The 24983-nt window shown below is 39.8% G+C and overlaps 1 protein-coding gene across 1 annotated transcript; it reads left to right on the plus strand.

The window, feature by feature from the left end:
* The first annotated feature begins 2004 nt into the window (after nucleotides 1-2004).
* Nucleotides 2005-23244, plus strand: ptger3 (prostaglandin E receptor 3 (subtype EP3)). Its single transcript, XM_014216875.3, is given in 2 exon segments — nucleotides 2005-2853; nucleotides 20633-23244. Coding segments are annotated over 2 exon segments (1152 nt in total). The 3' UTR covers nucleotides 20936-23244.
* Nucleotides 23245-24983: the final 1739 nt, after the last annotated feature.

The following is a 24983-nucleotide window of genomic DNA, read 5'->3' on the forward strand; positions in this document are numbered from 1 at the left end:
ACAGCTAGTTTTCAGTTTCCCTACTAAGACCACTCCCAGACAGTCCTAGCAACATTCTTACTTGAGAAATGGCCCTTAGCTAGGAAGTTATTTTGACCATTTTAATTGAAAAACAATCACAGTAAGTTACTTAATTGTTACCCAGAAATTATTTGATATTCAGATGAAAATAGCTGCAATGGACCTTTAAATACAGGTCACTTCTACAATCAAAGCACATGTTATGGTTTAATCATATTTGATTGATGTTCTCAGTCTTGTCTGTAGGTGGCACTGGTACTCTTAAACTACTACATTAAATTAACTAGATCACTTAATTTGACTGATTAATACTATTCAGGAAGCTGCTGAGGGGAGAATGGCACATAATAATGGCCGGTTACGGAGCAAATGGAATGGCATCAAAAACCTGGAAACCATATGTTTGATATCATTCAAATGATTCCAGTGAGTTCTGTATGGTGCATTGGATAAATCTAAAGTATGCATCAAATTGTATGTATAGACGGCTTGACAGAAATGGTAACAGAAGGTGAATGTTGAAGTTTTGTTGCACACATATCAAGATGATGCTGTGTACCATTTTGCGCAATGACGCTGTAGGTGTGTTCCAGGCACAAGCCTGGTTCACATTACCCATAAGCACTCCTTTACATTGCACCAGATGTCATGCATTTCAATGGGGACATCCACAACTGAGTGGAAACCTAACGCCCCCTTGCTGTTGAAGGGTCTGTTGCAAGATGGACATCGCTTTGAACATTTTTAAACATTGCAGTCTCTCTTCAGTCTTGTCCGGAGACACCTGAAACCCCACCTCTTTAAGGAATACCTAGGATAGGATAAAGTAATCCTTCTAACCTCCCCCCCCCTAAAAGATTTAGATGCACTATTGTAAAGTGGTTGTTCCACTGGATATCATAAGGTGAATGCACCAACTTGTAAGTCGCTCTGGATAAGAGCGTCTGCTAAATGACTTAATTGTAAATGTAAATGTACGTTACCAAAACATTGAAGATGGAAAATGTGTGGTTTTCAGTGATGGCGTTATGGTTTAACTAGCCACTTGTAAACAATTACCTATTCCTATATGTGAGTACTATTATAATAGCAATGTTAAATGATACACATTGCCTGTAAAGCCAATTATATTATGGCAATTGCCTCCCGTTTAAGTTTATGATGGTGAGGCTTTACAAACACTACACTTCTCTGTTCAGAAGCTGGGCAAGACTCCTTGAAGATGACATACAGCGTAATGAAATACCTCTCGATGTAAAGGGTAATTAGTAATGTATGTAGTGAATAACACAGCAGCAGAATAATTTAGTTTGAGTCATCAGGCTAGCAAATGGCATTCAATTAAAAGTAAACTACAATGTGAAGGATATAGGCTTGCCTTGTGATAATTAGGCTAGTAGGCCTACATTTTCTTAAATGCAACAACTAGGCTTATCCCATGGCTCTGAAGAGTCCAAGGTTAGTGATTTCCAACCATGTGGTTTAGGGAGCTTCCAAGGGGTCCCTGAAAAAGCTGTGATAAAACTAAGAATGAATAAAACAGCAGGAAGGCCAAAATGTCTCATTTAAAAAAAGCTTTTCAGTGGAACTCAGAATGGATCAGAACCCCTAGTTCAGATAAGATCAATCATAGCTATATCAAAGCCATTAATAATAGCCTAGGCCAATATTCAATGTAAGGCATAGCTGCCTATTAGGTATGGGCCTATGCTAAAACATTTACAATCTAATTTCAACAGAAACGTGAACATGCACTTTATATTAGGCCCTTGTCCAGCTGCCAAAATTAGCTTCCTGGAGCAATTGGTGTTGAAAGTTAGGCCTGCCGAATTTTGAAAGTGTGCATATGCTCTTGCAGGTAGTCCCACCTCCCGTGCTTTAAAAAGTGTGACGCGTTTTTACGCACAGTAGCTTTGCAGACAACACTCAGAGGGTGCTGGGCATGTACAGTGGACTTAGCCTGTATGTATCCTCACATAGAGGATGACTTCCGACAACTGAGACTCTTTGGATACCTGGCGCAACTCTTCTCCTGGAGAGATGTTGGAATCCAACAAGTCCTTGCGTGAGAGGAATGTCACCAAAAGTGGCAACTGTGGATCCGTATCAGTTCTTTTCCCCATTACTATGATGGTAACGGGAATGGTGGGCAATTCTCTCGCTCTTATGCTAGTATATAGCTCGTACAGAAAAAAAGAAAATAACAGGAAAAAGTCTTTCCTACTCTGCATAGGGTCGCTGGCATTGACCGATCTGTTTGGACAGCTTCTCACCAGCCCGATAGTTATATCGGTTTACAGAGCCGATTTGAAATGGGACCGCATAGACTCATCGGGGAGTCTGTGTGCTTTCTTTGGAGTGTGCATGACAACTTTTGGCTTGTGTTCTCTATTCTTTGCCAGCGCAATGGCAATTGAGAGGGCATTAGCGATTACAAGTCCTCATTGGTACTCCAATCACATGAAGACAAGTGTGACAAAGCAAATTCTGGCAGTTATATGTTGTCTTGTTCTGCTTTTCTCGCTGTTGCCAGTCGCAGGAGTTGGGCACTATACGCTGCAATGGCCAGGCACTTGGTGCTTCATAAGCACTGGAGACAGAGAGGTCCCGGGCAACATGTTTTTCTCCATCACTTTCGCTGTTCTTGGGATATTCTCACTTCTTGTGACTCTCTCCTGCAACGTCATCACAATTCGTGGATTACTTATTCGTTGCAAAACTAAATCGGGGACATCTCACTCATCCAAGCAGTGGGAACGATTAACCACGGAGACAGTCATTCAACTATTGGGAATCATGTGTGTACTGCTTATATGCTGGGCTCCTTTACTGGTAAGTTCTGGTGGTTTTCCTCTTGTTTTATAGCATTTGGTAATGTGGTGTAGAACTCTCTAAAATACTAAAATCATATTTAGCAAGGCACGCCTATACTACAAATAATTCACAGAACGTACATTTTAATTAAAGTTCCAAAGTATTGGTCTCAGTTACAACCTTATTGACACACAGGTTTAGCCATCTTGAGGTGATTAGTTAACATTCTTGAGTGCTTGATGTCACACAGATGCTCTACAGAGCAGTCTGTTTAGCTAGCTCACACCGGCTACGAGTTAACACCGACTGAACAACTTGGGAAACAGCTTCAGTTTGATCACCAAATTAGTTGGGGAAATAGATAGGGCTGTGACGATTATGACATTTTGGGTAACGATTAATTGTCATGCAAATGTACACGATGAAGTCTTTTTCTTGTAATACATCATAATGCACGTTGGAAAATTTGCAGTGCCATTCTGCTCATAGAACTGAAAAAAATGCTATTATCTTCTTAAATAAAGTTGAATCTTCCCTTCACCTAAAATATATATATTAAGAAGATTATGATGATGATTTTTTGGAGTTCACGGTTATTGTCCATAATTGTTGAACCAAATGAAAACCTCACCAGCTAGCTACCAATTTATTTTAGTTTCACTGATCATTAAAAACATGAGCCCACTAATTGTTATTTTGACCTTTCCACAAATGGTCTGGTATGTGTTGTTTGATATGAGCAAGTTAACCCAAATGTATCAAAGAATAGGTTGTGTGTCCACAATAAGTTAGTGGCTATTGCCTGGCCAGTGGTCGAGCTAGCTACATTTCAGTAAATAGCTATCCTCCTAAATGCTGTGGTCAGTGCAAAAACTAAGTGGGAAAGTTAGTTATTGTTGCCGTGGTGTAATCATGTCTAACCAGTTGGCTAATGTAGCCTGTGTGCCCATGAGCTCCCAAGTCTAGGTAGCTATGTCTTTTGATGTCCACAATTAGCTAGCTAGCTACTGTTGACTAACCCCATTCCATACAAATTTGCACAACCGCTGCATTCAAACAAGGCTGCAATGAAAACTAATGGGACTGTGTGGGCATCAGTCTGTGCTGAGAACCACGTTTCTATTCAAGCTTCGATTGACATGGTAATGGCCCAATAGTATTGCAGAAAAGTTGAAAAAACAGACCTCTCTGACGCTGTACGTTAAATTGTGACGTGTCATGACGTAACGTACAGCACGCATAATGCAACTCATTCTGTGTCGTACAGCCTCTCTCAACCAGGTGTAGCGCTTCTCTCTCAGATTAAAAACAAGACAGGGACAGGGTAAGGGTGATACCTAGTCAATTGTACAACTGAATGCATTCATTTTTTGCGTCATGACTGCAAGCCATCATGACTCTCAAATGCCGCAACAGCCTCCCTAAAAACCCGATTCAAATTCGGCACAAACCTTCAAATATGTATGTAATGACACATTATATGAACTCTTTATAGTGTTTTCTTTACATTTTAGAGGTGATAAGTTGGACAGATCGGGTGAAAAAAGCAGTTTCCCCACACGGCTTATAGGTTTCACTTCCCCACCTGACATTTTTAAAAAGACCCAACGGAGCTCATTGCCTTCTTCAATCATGCAGAGACAGGCAGCATGAAGGTCTCATCATTGATTTTACTGGAAAGGGAAGAAATTGTGCTTTACAATGGTATTCATATTACAGTTGACCTGGAAGTATTACGTTTTTGGGGTGTTAAAATAAGGTCATTGTATTGTACGTTACAACGCGATGTACAAAGTGTGTTAGCTAACTATAGTTGGCTACTGCATGGCCATTGTAAGCCAGCATGCTAACTAGCCAGCTACATTTCAGTCAGTACCTATCCTTCTAAATGCGATGGTCACTGGATAAACTAGCTATGAGTTGAACATATAGTATCAGTCAAAAGTTTGGACACACCTACTCATTCAAGGGTTTTTCTTTATTTTGACTATTTTCTACATTGTAGAATAATAGTGAAGATGTCAACTATGAAATAACACATATGAAATGATGTAGTAACCAAAAAAAGTGTTAATCAATCAATTTGAGGTTGTTCAAAGTTGCCACCCTTTCCCTTGATGAAAGCTTTGCACACTCTTGGCATTCTCTCAACCAGCTACATGCTGTAGTCACCTGGAATGCATTTCAATTCACAGGTGGGCCTTGTTAAAAGTAAATTTGTGGAATTTCTTTCCTTCTTAATGCGTTTGAGCCAATCAGTCGTGTTGTGACAAGGTAGGGGTTATATACAGACAATATTCCTATTTGGTAAAAGACCAACTCAATATCAATATCAAAAAAGTAAAGAGAAACAACAGTCCATCATTACTTTTAGGGATGCACGATATATCGGTGAACTTATCGGAATCAGACGATATTAGCTAAAAATGCCAACATCAGCATCGGCTCGATGTCTAGTTTAACGCCGATGTGCAAAACCAATGTCAAAGCTGATGTGCATACCTATATAACATAGGTACATGACATAATGACGTCACGTAAAATGTAGCGCTACGTGCAACACAGCATTCCTAACCTAGCCCACAGTGTCTGCTATGTGGATTGAACAGTCAACAAGTCAAGCAGTTATTTAAAAGAGTAAGAACATTTCAGCGAGACAACTCAAATGCGAAATCCATTAATGCCAAGATAATGTAATTCATTGCCCTTGACAATCAACCGTTCTCTGTCTTGGGTGATGTTGGCTTTCGCCGACTGGTCGAGCACCGGTACACACTACTAAGTAGGGCTGGGCGATATATCGAGTTTATGTTTTAGCGCGATATGGAAAATGCCTGTATCGCAAGAATCGAGGTTCTGTTATAATGTAACATTTAACCTGTTGGGTCTAGGGGGCAGCATTTGCACGTCTGGATAAAAAAAATGTACCCGATTTAATCTGGTTACTAATCCTACCCAGTAACTAGAATATGCATATACTTATTATATATGGATAGAAAACACTCTAAAGTTTCCAAAACTGTTTGAATGGTGTCTGTGAGTATAACAGAACTCATTTGGCAGGCAAAACCCTGAGACATTTTCTGACAGGAAGTGGATACCTGATGTGTTGTATTGACCTTTAAACCTATGCCATTGAAAAACACAGGGGCTGAGGAATATTTTGGCACTTCCTATTGCTTCCACTAGATGTCACCAGCCTTTACAAAGTGTTTTGAGTCTTCTGGAGGGAGATCTGACCGAACAAGAGCCATGGAACGGTGATGTCCCATTAGACACCTGGCGCGCTACTTCATGTTGGGTACCCTCGTTCCAATACGTTATAAAAGAGTATGCATTCGTCCACCTTGAATATTATTCATGTTCTGGTTAAAAAAGGCCCTAATGATTTATGCTATACAACGTTTGACATGTTTGAACGAACGGAAATATATTTTTTCCCCTCGTTCATGACGAGAAGTCCGGCTGGCTTACATCATGTGCTAACGAGACGGAGATTTTTGGACATAAATGATGAGCTTTTTTGAACAAAACTACATTCGTTATGGACCTGTGATACCTGGAAGTGACATCTGATGAAGAGAATCAAAGGTAATGGATTATTTACATAGTATTTTCGATTTTAGATCTCCCCAACATGACGTCTAGTCTGTATCGCAACGCGTATTTTTCTGGGCGCAGTGCTCAGATTATTGCAAAGTGTGATTTCCCAGTAAGGTTATTTTTAAATCTGGCAAGTTGATTGCGTTCAAGAGATGTAAATCTATAATTCTTTAAATGACAATATAATATTTTAACAATGTTTTCTAATTTTAATTATTTAATTTCTGACGCTGACTTGACTGCCGGTTATTGGAGGGAAACGATTTCCTCAACATCAATGCCATAGTAAAACGCTGTTTTTGGATATAAAAATGAACTTGATAGAACTAAAAATGCATGCATTGTCTAACATAATGTCCTAGGAGTGTCATCTGATGGAGATTGTAAAAGGTTAGTGCATCATTTTAGCTGGTTTTATGGTTTTGGTGACCCTGTCTTTGACTTGACAAAACATTACACACAACTCTTGTAAATGTACTGTCCTAACATACTCTAAATTTATGCTTTCGCCGTAAAACCTTTTTGAAATCGTAAAACGTGGTTAGATTAAGGAGATGTTTATCTTTCAAATGGTGTAACATAGTTGTATTTTTGAAAAATTTGAATTTTGACATTTATTTGGATTCAAATTTGCCGCTCTTGAAATGCACCTGCTGTTGATGGAGTGCACCACGGGTGGCACGCTAGCGTCCCACCTAGCCCCAAGAGGTTAACAAATGCAGCATCTCACTGTCTCTTCTCTGTCAGCCCAATGTCGAATCATGTCCCAATTGCGCGACAACACGTGCACAGAGGTTATCCACCAATCACAACCCTAGACAGCCTTTCACTAATTGTAACCACGCCGCAGAAGTGTAGTGGTGGTAAGAGTTCCACCAAAATGGAAAGTGAGGAAGCCAGCTCAGCCTTTCATGAGAAAGAAATCATCCCCAAAAAGGGCAGCAATGTTTTTTCAGTAATATGGAAGTGGTCCGGGTTTAAGAGGTCTTATGTTAAGCAAACGAATGTCCTGTGCAAAATGTGTCGAAAGACAATTGCTACGATAAGCAGCAGCACAACCAACCTCTCCCATCACCTGCAATTGAAACACGCGGTGGAATGGGAGGAATGCGTGAGACTACGCAATGCCGATTCCAGCCGCTCGATTCCTAAAACGTCTGCTAAAAGACAAACTACCATAGCTGCATCCTTTTCAAACTTAATCCCTTATGACAAGAAAAGTTTGAGGTGGAAGAAGATAACGGATGCAGTGACCTATTACATAGCGAAAAATATGGTTCCAATCTTTACAGTAGAAAAGCCAGGCTTTAAGAAGCTGCTAGGTACTGTTGATCACAAATATCAGCTGCCAAGCCACAAGTATTTCACTGAAGAATCCCTGCCGCGATTATACACTGCTACACGCGAAAGAGTCGCAGAGAAGCTGTTTCTTATTTTTCCACCACAGCCGATATATGGTCGAGCAGAACGTCAGAGCCATACATAAGTTTGAAAGTCCACTACATAAATGAAGAAATTGCAAAATGTCTGCCTCCAGACGTCTTACTTCCCCAATGATCATACGGGTGAAGTAATAGCCCAGGGTCTCAAAGAATCTCTGGCATCGTGGAAGATTAGCGAAGACCGACAGGTGTGCATGACAACTGACAGCGGGAGCAACATGATAAAAGCGTTGCGCTTGAACAACTGGATCTGCCTGCTTTGGGCACAGGCTTCACCTTGCCATAGGTAAGTGTGACATTGGATAATTAAAGTGAATTCAAAAAAGTTATGTTTAGGCCAGCTGTAGTCTAATGTGTTAGTAGTTGTGTCATTCTGCCAATCCAATAGCAAATAACCACAGGCTGTTTTAATTACAACAACAAATTAACTAAATTAATACATTTTCAATAAAAATTATTATATAAATGACATATTCAAACAGCTAGTGGTCAAACATTCCTAAACAACAGAATAGATGTGTGGGTGGGAGGGGGGGGGGTGGTGTTGGTTTGAATGCTGTGTTGGTTTGAATGCTGTACTTGTCACATTATTGAACATGCTGCCATTCTTAGAATCCTTTCTTTCTTCATTATTTTCAGAGAATGGTGAGAAAGACCCACGAGTTGACCGTGCCATTGGGTTGTGCAAGAAGGTGTTCAGTATCTTTTCCTTCAGCTGAAAGAAGAGGAGAGACTTGTTTCTAGCATAGACTGAGCTCAGTCTACACACTCACCAGCTCATCACAGAGTCCCCAACCAGGTGGGGGTCAAGACAGAAGATGATAGAACGAATACTGGAACAAGAAAAGGCCATAGCCCGAGTCCTGGGCTCAGAGAAAAAAAGCATGCACCTGGTGCCCAACTATCAGGAATTTGATGTGTTGGAGTCTGTGAACAAAGCCATTGGCCCACTACAGGAATTCACTGACACGCTGTCCGGGAAGAACTACGTCAGCGTCTCATACCTCAAGCCTGTGCTAAACCTGTTCAACAGCAGCCTCCTGTAGCCAGAGGAAGGTGAGGGCACGCTCACAAAGAAAACCATGAGTGCCACACTACAGTATCTCAATGACAAGTGCGAAGATCCTTTCACAGTTGAACCCCTTGATATGGCCCCGCTGGTGGATCCCTGGTTCAGGACAACATATATAGCAGATGACAAGATTGAGAGCATCAAACAAATAGCTGTTTTGGAGCTGAAGTCTCTGCTAGCTGAGGAAAGCACACGACACTCTAGCACAAATGTGTACCAAGAAGAAGAAAGTTAACCTGTGCCTAAGGGCAGGAAAACACTTGCAAGCTTCTTCAAGAAGACAGTGCTGTCTGGCCCACAGTCAGAGGAGGACATCAAAACTCAGTTGTCAAGTTACTTGATGTCCCCTGACACAGACCCAGACAAAGACCCACTTGAGTGGTGGAGGCTCCATGAGGCCAACTTCCCAAGACTGAGTAAGCTTGCTTAAAAAGTACCTGTGCATTCCTGCTACAAGTGCCCCTTCAGAGAGGGTCTTTAGCACAGGTGGAAACATTGTGACATGTCACAGGGCATGCCTCAAGCTAGAGTCAGTAGACAGAATTGTGTTCCTCGCCAGAAACTTGTGAAGAACAAAGTAAAGGAATATATTTTGTTTGACAAATTTGATTTATTATTGTGCAATTCTTCTTAGGGGGTACATTTTTTTATTTTTTATGTTTTATTTGATTTGCATACAATGATGACAGCCTGGCAAGCAGTGTTGTTCATTTGTTTTTTATTTTAATAAAGAAAGTTCAATTAACTTCTCTAGGGCCAGTGGGACGATTTCGTCCCACCTACGTAACAGCCAGTGGAATCCCGTGGCGTGTTATTCAAATACCTTAGAAATGCTATTACTTCAATTTCTCAAACATGTGACTATTTTACACCATTTTAAAGACAAGACTCTCGTTAATCTAACCACACTGTCCGATTTCAAAAAGGCTTTACAACGAAAGCAAAACATTAGATTATGTAGCAGTCCTGGGAGTGCATTCTGACGAAGAACACCAAAGGTAATCAAACTTTTCTAATAGTAATCGGAGTTTGGTGAAGGCTAAACTTGCTGGGTGTCTAAATAGCTAGCCCTGTGATGCCGGGCTATGTACTCAGAATATTGCAAAATGTGCTTTCAAACATTTGACTATTTTACACCATTTTAAAGACAAGACTCTCCTTTATCGAACCACACTGTCCGATTTCAAAAAGGCTTTACAGCGAAAGCAAAACATTAGATTATGTCAGCAGAGTACCCAGCCAGAAATAATCAGACACCCATTTTTCAAGCTAGCATATAATGTCACAAAAACCCAGAAGACAGCTAAATGCAGCACTAACCTTTGATGATCTTCATCAGATGACACACCTAGGACATTATGTTATACAATACATGCATGTTTTGTTCAATCAAGTTCATATTTATATCAAAAACCAGCTTTTTACATTAGCATGTGACGTTCAGAACTAGCATACCCCCCGCAAACTTCCGGGGAATTCGCTGAATTTACTAAATTACTCACGATAAACGTTCACAAAAAGCATAACAATTATTTTAAGAATTATAGATACAGAACTCCTTTGTGCAATCGAGGTGTCCGATTTTAAAATAGCTTTTCGGTGAAAGCACATTTTGCAATATTCTGAGTACATAGCCCAGCCATCACGGCTAGCTATTTAGACACCCACCAAGTTTAGCCCTGACCAAACTCCGATTTACTATTACAAAAGTTTGATTACCTTTGATGTTCTTCGTCAGAATGCACTCCCAGGACTGCTACTTCAATAACAAATGTTGGTTTGGTCCAAAATAATCCATCGTTATATCCAAATAGCGGCGTTTTGTTCGTGCGTTCAAGACACTATCCGAAGTGTAAATAAGGGTCACGAGCATGGCGCAATTCGTGACAAAAGATTTCTAAATATTCCATTACCGTACTTCGAAGCATGTCAACCGCTGTTTAAAATCCATTTTTATGCCATTTTTCTCGTAAAAAAGCGATAATATTCCGACCGGGAATCTGCGTTTAGGTAAACAGAGGAAAGAAAACAAAGCATTCGGTCGACGCGGGCACGCGCCTGAGTCTCACAGTACTGTAACCAGCCACTACCCAAACGCGCTACTTTTTTTCAGCCAGAGCCTGCAAAGCCACGATTCAGCTTTTTGCCACCTTCTGAGAGCCCATGGGAGCCGTAGGAAGTGTCACGTAACAGCAGAGATCCTCTGTAATGGATAGAGATAATCAAGAAGGGCAAGAAATTGTCAGACAGGCCACTTCCTGCATGGAATCTTCTCAGGTTTTGGCCTGCCATATGAGTTCTGTTATACTCACAGACACCATTCAAACAGTTTTAGAAACTTTAGGGTGTTTTCTATCCAAAGCCAATAATTATATGCATATTCTAGTTACTGGGCAGGAGTAGTAACCAGATTAAATCGGGTACGTTTTTTAACCAGCCGTGTCAATACTGCCCCCTAGCCCTAACAGGTTAACTATTTAACTGTACTAGAATGCTTTAAAGGCCGCAAAAATTGTAAATATTGGTTGTCGGTATTGGCCAAAAATGTCATATCAGTGCATCACTAATTACATGAAGGTCAGTCAATCTGGAAAATGTCAATAACTTTTAAAGTTTCTACAAGTGCAGTGGCAAAAAGCACTGTGATGAAACTGGCTCTCATGAGGGCCACCACAGGAAAGGAAGACCCATTACCTCTGCTGCAGAAGATAAGTTCCTTAGACTTAACTGCACCTCAGATTGAAGCCCAAATAAATGCATCACAGAGTTCAAGTAACTGACACATCTCAACATCAGCTGTTAAGAGGAGACTGCGTGAATCAGGCCTTCATGGTCAAAATTCTGCAAAGAAACCACTAGCCTAGTGGTTAGAGCGTTGGACCAGTAACTGAAAGGTTGCTGGATTGAATCCCTGAGCTGACAAGGTATAAATCTGTTGTGATGCCCATCAGCAATGCAGTTAACCTCTTGGGGCTAGGTGGGACGCTAGCGTGCCACCCGTGGTGCACTCCATCAACAGCAGGTGCATTTCAAGAGCGGCAAATTTGAATCCAAATAAATGTCAAAATTCAAATTTTTCAAAAATACAACTATGTTACACCATTTGAAAGATAAACATCTCCTTAATCTAACCACGTTTTACGATTTCAAAAAGGTTTTACGGCGAAAGCATAAATTTAGAGTATGTTAGGACAGTACATTTACAAGAGTTGTGTGTAATGTTTTGTCAAGTCAAAGACAGGGTCACCAAAACCATAAAACCAGCTAAAATGATACACTAACCTTTTACAATCTCCATCAGATGACACTCCTAGGACATTATGTTAGACAATGCATGCATTTTTAGTTCTATCAAGTTCATATTTATATACAAAAACAGCGTTTTACTATGGCATTGATGTTGAGGAAATCGTTTCCCTCCAATAACCGGCAGTCAAGTCAGCGTCACAAATTAAATAATTAAAATTAGAAAACATTGGTAAAATATTATATTGTCATTTAAAGAATTATAGATTTACATCTTTTGAACGCAATCAACTTGCCAGATTTAAAAATAACCTTACTGGGAAATCACACTTTGCAATAATCTGAGCACTGTGCCCAGAAAAATACGCGTTGCGATACAGACTAGACGTCATGTTGGGGAGATCTAAAATCGAAAATACTATGTAAATAATCCATTACCTTTGATTCTCTTCATCAGATGTCACTTCCAGGTATCACAGGTCCATAACGAATGTAGTTTTGTTCAAAAAAGCTCATCATTTATGTCCAAAAATCTCCGTCTCGTTAGCACATGATGTAAGCCAGCCGGACTTCTCGTCATGAACGAGGGGAAAAAATATATTTCCGTTCGTTCAAACATGTCAAACGTTGTATAGCATAAATCATTAGGGCCTTTTTTAACCAGAACATGAATAATATTCAAGGTGGACGAATGCATAGCCTTTTATAACGTATTGGAACGAGGGTACCCAACATGAAGTAGCGCGCCAGGTGTCTAATGGGACATCACCGTTCCATGGCTCTTGTTCGGTCAGATCTCCCTCCAGAAGACTCAAAACACTTTGTAAAGGCTGGTGACATCTAGTGGAAGCAATAGGAAGTGCCAAAATATTCCTAAACCCCTGTGTTTTTCAATGGGATAGGTTTAAACTCAATACAACACATCAGGTATCCACTTCCTGTCAGAAAATGTCTCAGGGTTTTGCCTGCCAAATGAGTTCTGTTATACTCACAGACACCATTCAAACAGTTTTGGAAACTTTAGAGTGTTTTCTATCCATATATAATAAGTATATGCATATTCTAGTTACTGGGTAGGATTAGTAACCAGATTAAATCGGGTACATTTTTTTTATCCAGACGTGCAAATGCTGCCCCCTAGACCCAACAGGTTAACCCACAGTTCCCTGGGCGCTGAACATGTGGATGTTGATTAAGGCAGACCCCCGAACCTCTCTGATTCAGAGTAGTTGGGTTAAATGCGGAAGACACATTTCAGTTGAAGGTATTCAGTTGTACAACTGACTCGGTATCCCACTTTTCCTGAAAGACACCAATAATAACTTGCTTGGCCCAAGAAAAGTGAGCAATGGACATTAGACCTGTGGATATCTGTCCTTTGGTCTGATGAGTCCAAATTTGCGATTTTTGGTTCCAACCGCCGTGTCTTCGTGAGACGCAGAGTAGGTGAACGGATGATCACTGCATGTGTGGTTCCCACTGCGAAGCATGGAGGAGATGGTGTGGAGGCGCTTTGCTGGTGACAATGTCTGTGATTTATTTTGAATTCAAGGCACACTTTACCAGCATGGCCACCACAGCATTCTGCAGCGGTACGCCATCCCATCTGGTAATTTTTCTTAACCAAATATAGACCACTGAAATAGGTTGCAATTTGTTAGACTGTTATTATATATATTTTTTTTAATTTGTCCTTAATGAAACAACATTTGTATAAAAATACAAATAAAGGAGGTGGGCATTTTTTTTACATTTTAGACTCGATTCTGACCTGAGTTAAGCACACGTAAATGGAACGTAATTCCCTTTTCATGCGCTTTTCTCAATGCGTATTCTGACCTTGAATTTAAGCAAAAGAATAGCGTGCTATTCACCTGCTATTCATTTTGGGTGGAGATTAAATAAATGAAGGTGTGGCTAAAGATGACATTCTGAACTTGATGTAATAAAATCACATTTTATTAGTCACATGCGCCGAATACAACAAGTGTAGACCTTACAGTGAAATGCTTACTTACAAGCCCCTAACCAACAATGCAGTTTAAAAAAAAAAATAAGAACAAGAAAGTAAAGGAACAAGTAATTAAAGAGCAGCAGTAAAATAACAATAGCGAGACTATATATAGGGGGTATCGGTACAGAGTCAATGTGCGGGGGCACCGGTCAATCGGGGTAATAGAGGTAATATGTACATGTTGGTAGAGTTATTAAAGTGACAATGCATAGATAATAACAGAGAGTAGCGTAAAGGGGTGGGGCAATGCAAATAGTCTGGGTAGCCATTTGATTAGATGTTCAGGAGTCTTATGGCTTGGTAGTAGAAGCTGTTTAGAAGCCTCTTGGACCTAGCCTTTGCGCTCTGGTACCGCTTGCCGTGTGGAAGCAGAGAGAACAGTCTATGACTAGGGGGGCAGGAGTCTTTGACAATTTTTAGCGCCTTCCTCTGACACCACCTGGTATAGAGGTCCTGGATGGCAGGAAGCTTGGCCCCAGTGATGTACTGACTGTACACACTACTCTCTGTAGTGCCTTGCGGTCGGAGACCGAGCAGTTGCCATACCAGGCAGTGATGTAACCAGTCAGGATGCTCTTGATCGTGCAGCTGTAGAACCTTTTGAGGATCTGAGGACCCATGGCAAATCTTTTCAGTCTCCTGAGGGGGAATAGGTTTTGTGCCCTCTTCACGACTTTTCTTGGTCTGCTTGGACCATGTTAGTTTGTTGGTGACGTGGAAACCACATAATTCCACCACTTTTATGCGTGAGGAAACCATGAACAAGGTCTAGCGAACCTACCGGTTCCAAGTTGAAAAAGCATCTACTTTTAATTTCATCTTCCAAATGTTGGTCATGATGAGAGATGGAATGTGGAAGATTAATGTCTATTTTGTGAGGTCATTAAAAGTTGTATGAAGATGTTATAATGAAAACGTTGTAACTTGAAGAGTTTTCATACAGTGTATATCATGTTCACATACTTTACGTTGTGTGGAAAATATTCAGGATAAAGAGAATGTTTTTGTGACGATAATATTGTGATTTTAGTTATCTAACGAGATCATAGTAAAATGTGATACCTTGCTTCGTAACTAGCTACACCCCAGGGAACCCAGAGAGCGTGTCAGCAAGACGTAAACGCCCCCTTTCTATCTGAGGGTATAAAGCATTTGAGGTAATACTTAACATATCAGACTAGAATTACCACGAGCTGCAGCTGAGGTCTACGATTAGTCGCAACCCCGGAAACACAACACGAGGTTGAAGAAGACAAAGTAACCTCTTAACAACCAATGCTACGGTTGAGTAGCTGTTCTAAATATTGTATCTAAGAAGGTGAATTTAAGCAGGACTATCCAGTTATTCTCTTCAAATAAATGTTTGTCGACACGGCTTTCATCACCACTCTGGGATCATCGACATTACTGATTAGCCATCCTCAGGAGATCACTCTTCCAGTGGAAGTAAACAGAAAACTAAGAAGGACAGTGTGACATCTTGTGGACAATCAGAGACTTATGAAGGAGAAGGTCATCCAAAGACCAAGCCTCCGTTGAAACCTTATCACCAAGCAGAACCCAGCAACAGAGATACCCGACGGAATCTATGACGGTCAGAATAGAACAGATATGAGGAAATAACAATTGATGGCTGGTATGATATCTATATATTCTTGAGTTAATTCAGGAAACGGTAACTAATTAAACAAACTTTTATTGTGGTGCCCCAAATTCCTAATGAGTTAATTGTTACATGATTAATTTCATCAAGTAATAATTAAACATAGAAGGTAATTAGTAGTCATCACATTTGTCATGACGTGACTGTCATTAATGCGATGATGATCAATTAACTGTTTAATTGATTACGTGATTACATTAATCATGTAGCAATTAACTAATTAGCAATCTTGGGGCACCACAGAAAACGTTTGTTTAATGAGTTACCGTTTCCCAAATTAATATCATAATATATCGTTATCATTGTAATGGCTGTCGTATAGATGGGACCAAGGCGCAGCGTGTTGAGTGCTCATAATTACTGTTTATTAAACTCAGAACACTGAAGAAAATAACAAAGAGAAAACGATCAGCTAACAGTTCTGTCAGGTACTGAAGACTACACAGAACACAACTAAACAGAATACAACTACCCACAAACACAATAGAAAAAACCCCAACTTAAATATGATCTCCAATTAGAGACAACTCAAACCAGCTGCCTCTAATTGGAGATCATCCCAAAAAACTCCAACATAGAAATAGAAAACTAGAATTAAACATAGAAATAGAAAACATAGAATAACCACCCAAAACACCCCCTGTCACGCCCTGACCTACTCTACTATAGAAAATGACATCTTATTAGGGTCAGGACGTGACAATCATATTAGTCATCCATTAATTATTATTACCTCATATCAGTCTCATAGCTAGCTGGCTAGTTAGCTGGCTAGCTTCTGAAGGGGGTTCCAGTTCGAAAGTATAAAATAGCAGATCCGTACCACTTTGGGTGAGGCGGGTTGCAGGAGAGTATATTCAGTCCGTAGATGGAAAGTGAGATTAAAATATATAAGTAATATATATGAAGAAAACGATATATACACGGGATATACAGTATACATGGGACAGGACGGGACAAAACAAAGACACACGTCCGACTGCTACGCCATCTTGGATTCTTAATAATCCAGGACCCAGGACCTACACATCCGGCTTCTTCACCTGGGAGATCGTTTTAGACCAGCCACCCGGACAGCTGATGAAATTGTGGGTTTGCACAAACTGTCAGAAACAGTCTCAGGGTAGCTCATCTGCGTGCTCGTCATCCTCACCAGGGTCTTGACCTGACTCCAGTTTCGCGTCGTTACAGACTTCAGTGGGCAAACGCTCACCTTTGATGGCCACTGGCACACTGGAGAAGTGTGCTCTTCACGGATGAGTCCCATTTTCAACTGTACTGGCAGATAGCGTGTAAGGCTTTGTGTGGGCGAGCGGTTTGCTGATGTCAACGTGATTTGAGTGCCACATTCCGCACACCACACTCAACAGCCTGATCAACTCTATGCGAACGAGATGTTTCGCACAGCATGTGGCAAATGGTGGTCAAACCAGATACTGACTGGTTTTCTGATCCATGCTCCTACCTTTCAGGAGGACAATAACCTTAAACATAAGGCCAAATATACACTGGAGTTGCTTACCAAGATTACATTGAATGTTCCTGAGTGGCCTAGTTACAGTTTTGACTTATATCGGTTTGAAAATCTATGGCAAGACTTGAAAATGGTTGTCTTGCAATGATCTACAACCAACTTAATAGAGCTTGAAGAATTTTAAAGAATGTGCAAATATTGAACAATCTAGGTGCGCAAAGGTCTTAGAGGAGACTTACTCAGAAAGACTCACAGCTGTAATCGCTGCCAAAATAGTCGCTTCCAAAGTTGATTCTAACATGTATTGACTCGGGTGTGAATACATATGTAAATGAGATATTTCTGTATTTCATTTTCAATAAATGTGCAAAAAATTATAAAAACATGTTTTTACTTCGTCATTATGGGGTATTGTGTGTAGATACGTGAGATAAAAAAAAACGAATCCATTTTGAATTCAGGCTGTAACAACAAAATGTGGAATAAATCAAGGGGTATGAATACTTTCTGAAGTCACTATGTTTTTTATTTTATTTATTTATAGGGAACAATGCACATTAATCAACATCAATATTACAATAATTCAACATCCATGTAAATGTGCCTGGGCTTAGCCAAAAGCATATTTTCACCTGTAGTCGCTGGGCAGGTAAGGGCCTTTACACAACCACTATACAAATACTCACTAAACAATACAAAATACAAATACATTACATCCAATAATATATAATTTTAACAACAACACTATCATCAACTGTAATTTTACATATGAGGAACCACAGATAACTTGTGTACAGGTTTGGATAGATTTTAGCCATGTTTTCAATTTAAATTAAAAAATACAATAATCAGTGCAGCTTCTCAAGTCCATTGGCATTGCATTCCAGTATATTGTAGCTCTAACATAGAAGGCCGATTGATACATTTTAGTGATTGCCCTTGTTATCCTGGAGGTGCTTTCCTTGAGCATGATATGCCGGCATAGGGGTGGAGGGGCAAGACCATGCAGGATCTTAAAGACAAGGTTTTCATCTACATAATGCTTAAAGCTATCCAGACTAAAATACGTTTGTAAGTGATATGACAATGGTGGTAACTGTTTGGTTTGTTATCAAAAACCTTAAGTGTTTGTTTGTAGAGTGATTCAATTGGTTTCAGAATAGGGGCTCTTGCATGTGACCAGCATGAGGCAATATCTCAGATGTGAGAAGATCATAGCATGCATATATAGTTTGGCAGCCTCCAGAGGAAGGAAAGGTCTAATAAACCTAAAGTTGGATAATCCAAATTTGACCGTGTTAACCACCTTCTTCACATACTTCTTAAATGTCAAGTTGGAGTCCAAAATGACACCAAGATACCTGAAGTTAGACATAACTTTCAGATTATCTCCATTAACATGAACAGCTCATTGGGAAGAATCAATGGATTTCTTAGAGAAGTACATACAAACAGTATTGTCGATATTTAAATGCAGGCAAGAATTAGTCATCCATTTAGAAACATGTACCATATCTTCAGTTAACTTGTTAACAACTAGTTGTCTATTTTTTGAGTGTACATACAGAACTGTATCATCTGCATACATCTGTATGTTAACTCGTGGGCAAGCAAGTGGGAGATAATTTATATAGATGGTAAACAGAAGGGGGCCTAATATTGACCCTTGTGGGACCCCAATGTTATAGTAGAGTCCGACTGAGTGTCCCCCAAACGAACCCTTTGACTTCTGTTTGTCAGATAGGAATACATTCCACTAATGACTTCAGTGGACACATTAAGGGAGCATAGTGTAGATAGGAGGACATCATGATTCACAGTTTCAAAGGCCTTTTCAAGATCCAAAAAGATTGCGCCGACTTCACCGATGTCCAGTTTAGATTTAATGCACTTCAGAAAATAGCAATTGGCTGTTTCGGTAGAATGGTTAACATCCATGCATAAATATCAACCCTGTCCAGAGACCTGTTTTTGTCACAACGGGTGGCTTGAGGAATCAGGAGAGGTGGAGTCAGGCGCAGGAGACAGATGATTCCGGGAAATAAGTTTAAGAAAATATTCACACGGAAAAATATGTAAAGAACGGAGTGCAGGCTGTGCAAAATAAAGGTACCACCCTTATAAGAACGTTCACCAGGGACGCAGCCCAAAAACAATACAACCTAACTCCAAGAGGGAAAAACACAGAACCTCATAACAAACAATCAACCCTGACAACGAACAATCCCACACAAACCACAAACCTAACTAGCTAGCCTAAATACCCTTCCCCACTAACAACTAATACAAAACAGGTGCGTAACTAACCTAGGCCTAACTAACAGAACGTGAAACATAAATCGGTGGCAGCTAGTAGGCCGGTGACGACGACCGGCGAGCGCCTCCCGGGCGAGGAGGGGCGCCACCTTCCGTAGGTGTCGTGACAGTTTTGGTAAATGCGTTGCACCATTAGATGCACTTTTTGACGTACTCTATAATTTAACCTGTTTCTGTTTCTACAGTGTGCAATAAGGCCTAAGTATAATTTTTATTTATACTGTGCATTAATTGTATTTTGTACACACATCCAGATACTCAGCTTGTTTGTGCAGTGACTTTCTTAGGGATAGGACAGGCTGTGAACAGGGCTAGGTTACCGGAACAGTATTATGACCAGTCTTAAATCGTTGGATAACAAAAGTAGGTTGTAATGATGATATTATACAGCTATTGACTATAAATTGTGCTGTTTTCTGTCGATTTATACAGCTTGTCATAAGGGGATGTCCAAGGCAGGTTGGATTAATTTGCAGTGGGCAGATGAGACACATTTTATTACCATGTGCAGCCACAACAAATCTGAATCAGTTAGTGATCGGATCATCTTAATCAGATGACGACAACCACATGTTAACCATGGCTTTTGAGAGCTGATTAAAATCCATTGGACGCACCCGTGCGTTAATCTAAGTAACACAATACAATGTAAAAAAGTGAGCCCTGCATGACAAAACCAAACAATTACATTATCAAGGCAGGATCATCAGAAACATAGACCATTTTTTAATGAAAAAACATTACCACATTCCCAATGCATCCAACTGTTTTTTTTTCCCGTATGTGAGGTGTGTAGAAACTAAAAGCCGTTTTAGCGAAATCTGTAGTGACAGAAGGAATTTCAAGAGTTTGCCATCTTTGTGACCAGGTATGGTATCTCGTATATCTATAAATTAGTAATGATGTTAAGTAAAGCGAGACCCTCCAAGGTACTCTTGATTTAATTGTCACTGACTCTCTTCTTTAGGTGCTGATGTTAAGAATGATCTCGACACAGACGTCTTCACATCACTGCAAACCGGCAGAAGTGTCTTTCACTCCTAGTCAAGACATCCAGGTGGACTGTAACTTCTTTCTCACCGCCATTCGCCTGGCCTCTCTGAACCAGATCCTGGACCCTTGGGTTTACGTGCTTCTAAGGGAGATTATACTGCGCAAGTTCTGCCAGGTGGCCAATGCTGTGTCCAACTGCTCCATAGACGGACAAAAGGATACTCAGACGGCCCTGGATGCTCTCAACAAGCAGCCTTCTGACACTAACGGTCTGTAGAAACAGTAAATGGACCCGATCAAACTTAAAGATAACCTGACCTTACTACTATTTTTTTATTCTATCACCCACAGTCCAAAAACAGTTATTGTGCAATAATGTTGTGCCACTAATGACAGAAATTACTTTGTTAGTGTGTTAATGGACCTGGCAATGCTCTCCATGTGCATACATTTTTGGTTGGTTGCATATATTCTAGTGAGGCTCACAAAACCAGCATGTGAAAATGTGACCTCTGCAACCTGACTGTTTAAAGCCAATGAGTTCCAGGGGGATTTTTTTACATGGTTGCTCAATAACATTACAGCCCTACCAAACACAAACAGACATTCTCAATCAGAAGATACCATTTTGTTTTTCAACCAACAAGTTAAAACAATGTCAGTGAATTATTAGAGTGCTCATAAGGGGGTGTGATGCATCCTTTTGACAGTTGACAACTGTTAATGGAATATAGTTTTAAACTTTCTGGAAACACATTTGCATTTCATGTAACAAAGTTGATGTTAAATGTAATGATGGCTGGAATGTGTGACATTTTTAATTCAAATTATTCTTCACTTTGTCATCTGTAATAGACTGGATTTGTAACCAAATTTTAAAAAGGGAAACCTCTGAAGTGCAAGGCAAGTGTACTCGAAACTGGAATAGATTGCGCAGTATTATATATGCTAATTTAAGAAGATTGCAAAATGCATTGATATATGGAAAAGGCATTGATATTTGTTGTTTCTGTGTTGAACACTGAAATGTGTGTTTAACTCTGAATGTGCTGAAGATGCTACCTACTGGGGATATGCTGTCATATGTACAGGGGGGTTCACAATTATTGGCACCCTTGATAAAAAATGAGCAAAAAAAATTGTATAAAATAAATAGATTTTCTATATTGTATGCAAAACAAATAGGAAATATATATTATTTTATGCTAATACAATTTCTCTGATAAAGGTTTTGTTTAACTCCCGAGTGGCGCAGCGGTCTAAGGCACTGCATCTCAGTGCTAGAGGCGTCACTACAGACACCCTGGTTGGAAACCAGGCTGTATCACAACTGGCCATGATTGGGAGTCCCATAGGGCGGTGCACAATTGGCCCAGCGTTTTCCGGGTTTGGCCGGTGTAGGCCGTCATTGTAAATAAGAATTTGTTCTTAACTGACTTGCCTAGTTAGAGAAAGGTTAAATAAAAAATAATAATAATAATTAAAACAATAAAAGAGTTGCGAGGATAACGACACTGTTGATGGAATATCGTTTTTGACCTAATGGGATTATATTTGTATTTCATATAACAAAGTTCATGTTAAATGTAATGATGGCTGGAATGTGTGACATGTTTAATTAAAATAGTTCTTAACTTTTTTTCTAAACTGTTTAAAAACCTCTACAAGATTGGTGTCCCACCCGCGGGACGGTTGAGCTAACGTAGGGTAATGTGATTAGGTTGTAAGTAAGACAATTTCCCAGGACATAGACATATCTGATATGGGCAGAAAGCTTAAAATCTTGGTAATCTAACTGCACTGTTCAATTTACAGTAGCTATTACAGTGAAAGAATACCATGATACCATGATATTGTTTGAGGAGAGTGCATAGTTATGAACTTGAACATGTATTAATAAATCAATTAGGCACATTTGGGCAGTCTTGATACAACATTTTGAACATCAATACAAAGGTTCATTGGATCAGTCTAATACTTTGCACATTCACTGCTGCCATCTAGTGGCCAATATATAAATTCCGCCTAGGCAGGAACAATACATTATGGCCTTTCTCTTGCATTTCAAAGACGGTACAAAGAAATACAAAAAACACCATGTTTTTTTCTTTGTATTATCTTTTACCAGATCTAAGGTGTTATATTCTCCTACATTAATTTAACATTTCAACAAACTTGAAAGTGTTTCCTTTCAAATGGTATCAAGAATATGCAAATCCTTGCTTCAGGTTCTGAGCTACAGGCAGTTAGTTTTGGGTATGTCATTTTAGGCGAAAATTGGGGAAAAAGGGTTCGATCCTTAAATTAATGAGATTGGAGAACAGTTTGGGGGAGATCTTGGAACATTCCTCCATACAGAATATTTCCAGATCCTTGATATACTTTGTCTGGGCTTATGGACTGCCCTCTTCAATTCAAACCACAGGTTTTCAATGGGGTTCAAGTCCGACAGATGACCATTGCAAAATGTTGATTTTGTGGTCAATTAACCAAGACGCAGAATATAATTGCCCCATTTTTTGGGCATACTATATAGCTCAGTATTTATATTATTTATTTGATTGTCTTTTCTGCTTATCTTTATCAAGGGACCCCATTGAGCTTCTGCTATTTACATTTTGGTGATTTAAAATTTTTGGTCATGTAAAGGTTTTGTTTATTCCTATTGTCTCTTGAATCTCTTGTTTTATAAGGGATTGAATATGTTCAAACAAAAGCCTTGGGAGACCCGATTGAATGATTTTTCATAAGCGTGTACTGTGTATTTCTCATATGGTCATGCCTGCAGCAGCCTATGCTGTGAATGGATATGATAATGTTCTCTTTCATGTTGTATGGTAGTTCATGAATCATGTCAGTGGGATGGTGTTCTCCATGAGCCGTTACTTCTTCATCAGTCCAGTACCCTGGACAACAACATGAACGACGTCATACTGTACAGTGCCTCACCTTGCCTTACCATGCCTAGCGTATTGAAAAACATTTATGAGCCAAATACCTAGTTGATTACTTGGGTAACATAATGATGCTAACTGGCAGGCAAACTTGAGAGCTTGTGTATTTTCAGTTTCTCACCTATGGCAATGATTATCTGTCAACATTGTTATTACAGACAGAATTTCTTCAAGGATTGTCAAACCAGTCTGCCTCAGAAACCAGCTCAAAGGTTTAACTGTAGGAAGTTATTGAGATTGAAAGGAGAGATAGAGTTAAATGCTGTGCTATTGCAGCATGGAGAGCAGTTTATCTATGGTGTTTCAAGTGCATTTTGCAAAGGAACTAATTTCTGTGACATTGAGTAAGGTTTATATTTATGTTGTATTCTTTGTTCACTGTTAATGTGCAATCAGGGATTTGCACGTTATTCGTTTATTATAGGTGTTAAACATGCTAATTTATAATTTTCAGAGGCAAGTTTCTACGATATCAGGTGGTCAATTGAATGAAGGGATTTTAATGTCTGTGTGTCTAGAAATTAGTTTGACTCCAGGGTTGCATTCATGCATTTAACATAATTATTATGTACAGGTCGTCCTGAGACATGATTGTGTGATGGAACACAATTAATCTCAAATTGAATTAACTTTAACTTAATGAATTATATATTTGTAAGCAGAGTTTACGTCATCTTTCTAATGACAGAAAACATTCAGATTTTTTAATATCCACAATATCCAGGTTTGCAGGTGTGATTGCAGGGTACAGTGAAAATCTTAGGCTTCGAGCTCCAACATGCAGAACTAGTGAAATAAAGTAATGAAAATGGTAATAAAAACAATAGAAATATATGCATAACAACAACTGTGGCAGGGATGAATAAATAAAATGTCCAAAGTATAGACTGTTGAGGGGTTGGGGTGGAATGACCATAGGGGAAGCAGCAGCATGACCATTGAGTGAAATAAAAACTAAAGTAATAATATCCATATTAACAACTGCAACAGTGATACATGTCATTGGGGTGGGGGCATAGTAAAGTCCGTTGGGGGGGGGGGGGCAACAGGAGAAAGAGTGTCCATAGGGGGAGTTGTTACAGGTAAATTAAGTGAGAGTTGGGGGTGTGGGGGTGTTGCCGTACCAGGCTGTGATGCAGCCCAACAGTATGCTCTCGATGGTGCTCCTGTAGAACACTGAACACCGAATTTCTTCGGCATCTTGAGGTTGAAGAGTTGCTGTCGTGCCTTCTTCACTACAGTGTCCATGTGGTTAGACCATTTCAGCTACTCTTAAAAGGGGAAGCAGGGAAATTATTAGCCATCTCCACGGCGGCCCTGTTGATGAGGATGGGGGCGTGTCCAGCCTGGTTCCTTCTGAAGTCCACAATC

The sequence above is a fragment of the Salmo salar genome, chromosome 10, assembly GCF_965601325.2.
Source record: "Salmo salar chromosome 10, fSalSal1, whole genome shotgun sequence".
In the NCBI taxonomy this organism is placed as follows: Eukaryota; Metazoa; Chordata; class Actinopteri; order Salmoniformes; family Salmonidae; genus Salmo; species Salmo salar.